Raw genomic sequence first — 5112 nt, 5'->3', positions numbered from 1 at the left:
CCATGCCATCCCGCTCAGCTCCTGCTCCCTGCCTCTTCCAAGGGTGGCCAAAGGAAGCCCCAGACAGAGGCTCTCCCTGCCCCATGATATTGCAGCTAATGGAGATGGAGCTGGCCAAGGCCTGGCTAGAGCAGGAGGCAGATGCTCTGCCCTGGCCACAGGTAAGGAACAGGGCTTCAATCCAGCCACATGGCTCTGGGATGTGGCTCCCCAGGGCAGGGACCCAGCAGAGACCAGCCCCACCCTGCTGTGATTTATTCTGCAGATTGAGGGTTTCCCCGTTGCACCAGTACAGAGACAGCACAAAACTCTCCATCTGAGAAACACTGGTGCCAGGGACACATGGCATAAAGCCCTGGCACAGCAGGGCCCTGGTGCCGGGTGATGCTGCTGGTGCTCCCCAGTCACCTCTTCCCAGCCAGGCTCCACGATGTCCGAGGTGGACACTGCTATGGTGCTCTCGCCAGTCCCTATGGCCTGCAGAGGACGGGCACCACAAGCAAGACCTGCCGTGCTCCTGGCAGCCTCCAGCCCTGCACTGGGGCATGACCACCCCTCACCTCCAGCTCCCCAGGAGCAGCTGGAATCCAAAATCCCACCACCCCAAGTGCAGGTACCTGTCCCACCCTCCGCTCCATGGACTCGGTCCCACTTGTCCCCTCTCCTGGAGAGGAAGCAGCCTGATCCACAGCACCTCAGCAACCCTCAGCACTGGTGAAAAGAGCTCCATGTCCTCAGCATCGCTCCAGTCCTATCTGGGCTCTCCATGGAGCCGCTGGCCACGCTGCTGGAAGAGAGGAGAGTCCCAGCCGGTGAGTTCGGAGGGATGGGATGGCAGCTCTCAGAGCACAGACAGGTCGTGGCAGGACTTGGAGCGGACTTTGAGGGCCCCCTTGCTGCTGTTCCTGGCCACCAGCCTGTCGAGGAAGTGCCGGGCTCTCCTGCTGAGGCTTTCCTTGTGCTTCTGGCCGGGCGCAGGGTGCGGGTGGGACTCCTTTGCCCCGCGGCGCAGGCGGATCTGCCGCACCACCCCCTCGAAGAGCTCGTCCACGTTGTGCTGCAGAGCCGCCGACGTCTCGATGAACTTGCAGTCAAACACGGCGGCGCAGGCCCGGCCCTCTGCAAGGGAAGGGCAGGGAGGGGGCACGGCCCCGCTGGCACCCCGGGCACTGGGGGACAGGCAGTGCCACACGCGTGGCAGCAGCTGCACATCCAGGGACGAGGGGACAGATGTGGGGGAAGCAGCTGGGCATGCACCCCACCACCCACCCCAGGGGGGTCATCAACAGCCAGATCCCTCATTGCCCGCTCACCTTCGACGGAGACCTCGCGGCACCGCACCAGGTCGGTTTTGTTCCCCACCAGGATGATGGGGATGTCCTCGGCCTGGCGTGCCCGGCGCAGCTGGATGCGCAGCTCCGAGGCGCTCTCGAAGCTGCCCCGGTCGGTGATGGAGTAGACGATGACGTAGGCGTTTCCCACCTGCAGGCACTGGCGGCGGCTCCGGCTCTCCTCACCCTGCCACCGCATGTGGAATGAGATGTCACCGCTCTGCAGGGGCTGCTGGCAGCTGTGACTGCTGCCAGGGGACAGCAGAGCACCCCGGCACTGACGGGACCTGCCAGCGCACCCCTGCACTGTGGGGAGCAGACATGTGACCCTATTACAAAATGCAGATTAAAGCTCTTGGTTTTGGGGGAGTGATTGAGAGTTTCCTTCTCTATCAGTGACAGACCGGGGCTGTGAGCTCAGCTCAGTGTAGGGAGCTGAGGCTGTGTCTTCTGGGGCCTTGCTGGGATGTACAACAACGGTGTTGTGGGGGCTGCACCCCATATGAGCCAGGCACCAGGCGCTGCTGGGCAGGGTGGGAAGAAATGGCCACTGTCGGGGTGTTAAGGTACTGGGGCATCTACAGGCAAACACAGCCCCAGCCCATGTGAGTGCTGCCCCTCTGTCCACAGCCTGGGCACTGGCTGCTCCATCCCTGCTCCTGGGGACTGGTGGCACTCGCAGGAACTCGGGGCCGTGGCATGAAGGGAAGGAGGGAGGCATTCGGAGGGAGGCAGTGGGAGCAGCGCTGGCATTTCTGCCCAGGAATTACCTCATGTGCTGGGCCAGAGGAATGCCCTGTGCCAGGCTCTCAGGGCCACCACTCTGCCCGTTGAAGCATGTGTCCTGGCTGGTGGCCCTGTCTCACGTGGATTTACCCAGTTGGCTCCTTCAGCCCCATTCCCAAACCAATTCCATGCATTTCAAAGTGGGCTGGCACCACAGTCCTTCCCCACAACCCACTACTCATCACCACATGCCTGTCCCTTATGTGAGGGGTCCCTGTGCCCACACTGGTGAGAACACAGCAGGCAGCCCCCATGCCAGGGAAGGGTGGGCACAGAGCTGGGCAGAGATATGACCCCAGCCTGTCTTGCCCAGCGTGTGGCCCCTGCTCTGCAGTAAGGGCAGTGGTGAGCCCTGGACACGGCTGGGGAGCCCCAGATTGCCCTTTGCAGTGCTCAGAAGCCCCAAAACAGCGGCTGTGCCCCTACGATGTCCCCTGGGCACATCCCGGCCCGCCCAGCCCCCCACAACCCCCGGCCCCGCCATACCCGCTGCTCCGGCTCCCAGATGTCCAGCACCAGCAGCGTGGTCTCCTCTCCATCCACGGTCAGCGTGCGCTCGTACGCGGCCTCTGCGGGACAGAGGGAGAGCTCGGTCGGTGCCGCACTGCCCGGACAGAGGAGGCCCCGGCCTCCTCTCTGCCTCTCACACGGGTTTCTCCCACCACAGGGTGTCCCGCGGGGGGTGACCCTCTGGCAGATCCCCCCACCAGACACCTACCTCCGTGCTGCTCCAGCAGGTCCCGCTCCTGAACGCCAGCGAAGAGATTGACCAGGCTGGTCTTGCCGACGCCGGGGTCACCCAGCAGCACCACCCGGTACCGGGGCTCCCGGGGGCCAGAGGAGCCCGAGGAGTCAGAGGACCAGCTGCCGCGGGGGACCCTGCCGACCGGCTCGGAGGAGGTATGGCCGAGCTGGGGGTGACAGGGCTCGCCCCGCGAGGTGACCCCAGTGCCCCCCGGCCGCGGGAGCGGGGTGCTGGCCCTCCGCCGCAGCGGGCTCCTGTTCCCGGGCTGCGTGTTCAGGGTCATCACCGGCACCGAGGGCAGAGGGGATGGACGGTGGGCGGGGAGGAGGGTGCGTGTCACCCCGAGGGGCACCGGCTCCCGGTACCTTCCGATCGCGCCGCTCCCACTCCTGGAGCCGCTCCCGATCTGAACTGGCAGCAACTCGGGCACAACTCTCCCTAGACGGCCGCGCTTCGCCCGCCCCGAACTTTAAGCCCCGGGAGGTGGAGCCCCTCGCCTCGCCGGTCCCTCCCCCACCGGACACACCCCCGCCCGCACCGGCCCTGGCCCGGCCCGGCTGCCCTGTCCCGGTCCCCGAGGTCCCCGCGGGGCTTGCGGTGCCGGGGAACAGCGACTTCCCCAGGGATGCATCCCCTCGGTCCCCGGGAGCAGCGGTCGAACCAGGATGCCGCGGGATGTGCTGCCATGGGCGGGGGCTCTGTCACGCTCCATTCCTGTGTGAGGCCGGGTCCCCCAGGTCCCTTTATGGCATCTTTAATGTGCCATAAAGTCACATTAACGAGTGGCCAAGGCACTAAGCAGGGCTGGGGGAAAGAAGGGCTGATGGCAACAAAGGCAGCTCGGCACCTCATCCAAGCCTGCCTGATCCGGGCTCTGGGGGAGGGACCAGTGTCACAGGAGTGGTGTCTCCTTGACTGAGGTGCTGAGGACCACCTGAGTACCTGGTGTGCACCTGGGAGAGAGTAGAGTTAGCAGGGACAAAGCACAGAGCAAGAACAAGCAGCTGCACTTTGACTGTTTCAGTGCGAAGAGGAGGAGGAGAAGCAGGAGTGTGGTGACTGCTCAGATGTTTGGTGCTAAGAGGGGTCCTGTCCTCTGCATGGCAGCCCCATCTTCAAGGGGCACAAAGTGGGTGGAGGGAAGCCTGACTTGTGTCAGCTGTGCCACCCTCTCGGTGCCCCCAGGGTCCCGGACTGGCTTGCAGTGGGGAGGGCCCAGATGCTTGTTCTTGGACCCAGGACCACTCAAGCAGCTGGAAAAGCAGGAAAACACTTTAAAATCAAGTGAGGGTTGTGCCTAGTTCCTGTTCAGTGTGAACAAGAGTCCAGCCTGATCCCCAGCCACCCAGCAGTATTTTCTCACCCCTCATGGTCTGCCCCAGCCACTGACCACTCTGATGAGAACCAAAATTGGTTCCAGCCCAAACCCTGCTCTACCATCCTCCCAGCACCCTCTGCACAGCAGGCTCAGTGCTCACAGGCCTTCCTGGAGCATCAGAGCCAGGCACAACCCCTGGGGCTCTGAGAGGGAGAAGGAATGAATTCAGACACTCTCACTGTCAATCCTGAAAGACAAACATAAGTGGAGAAAGCCCCGTTGGAGCAGCCAGGTACATCTGCTTTCTCGCAGCGAGGACAAGTGTGGTGAGCTGGGCTTGCTCAGAGGTTTCTCATCCATCTTGTCTCAGCCCAGGACAAACTGTGCATCCAGAGAGTCCCAGCACAGGGCTCAGAGCTGCTGGTGAAGTCCTCCTGGGGCCCCTGGAATCAGGAGGATTTTTTTAGGAGGGGAAGCTGAAAAGCAGACAGGAATGGGTACATGGGGGGTACAGCCTCTCTGGGCTCCCCACACTTCCAGCGGCATGCAGGGGCACAGGGAGGGCCAGCACAAGCTCTGTGCTCCTCTGCACACTCGCACCCCCAGGCCAAGCAACCCGTGGCTGATTTTTCTCCTTCTGGAAAAAAATCCGGTGTCTGGAAGTAAAGGGTTAATCAGCAATACGAAGGGCTGGTGATGTCGTGTGAAAAGTTGCAGGGAGGTCAGTGGGAAAGGGCTGAGGATGGTGGAGAGGGCTCTGGCACGGGCTCCCGCCTGTCAGGGCGGGTAAGCACCAAATGCCTGACTTGTGATGTTACAGAAACTTTCCACTTGGGCCTTCCTGCTATTTTTAACTCTTCTCCCAGCCACCCTCAGTAACCCCAGCCCCACCAGCTGCAGAGGCTAATTAATTCCCTTTTTTTATCATTTTT

General features: G+C 62.7%; 1 protein-coding gene across 1 annotated transcript; it reads right to left on the bottom strand.

Annotated features, from left to right (window-relative positions):
- Nucleotides 1-248: 248 nt before the first annotated feature.
- On the bottom strand, nt 249-3358 carry REM1 (RRAD and GEM like GTPase 1). Its single transcript, XM_027894995.1, has 4 exons — nt 2836-3358; nt 2604-2686; nt 1314-1518; nt 249-1119 (listed from the first exon to the last, which is right to left on the bottom strand). The coding sequence occupies exons 1-4, from the start codon at nt 3143-3145 to the stop codon at nt 842-844; spliced, it is 876 nt and encodes a 291-aa protein (XP_027750796.1). The 5' UTR covers nt 3146-3358; the 3' UTR covers nt 249-841.
- Nucleotides 3359-5112: the final 1754 nt, after the last annotated feature.

This window comes from Empidonax traillii, unplaced genomic scaffold, assembly GCF_003031625.1.
Source record: "Empidonax traillii isolate 1590-97213 ecotype Southwest subspecies unplaced genomic scaffold, ASM303162v1 scaffold448:size1359114, whole genome shotgun sequence".
NCBI lineage: Eukaryota > Metazoa > Chordata > Aves > Passeriformes > Tyrannidae > Empidonax > Empidonax traillii.
The sequence above is the reverse complement of the archived record's forward strand: the minus strand, read 5'-3'. Positions and strand labels throughout refer to the sequence as shown.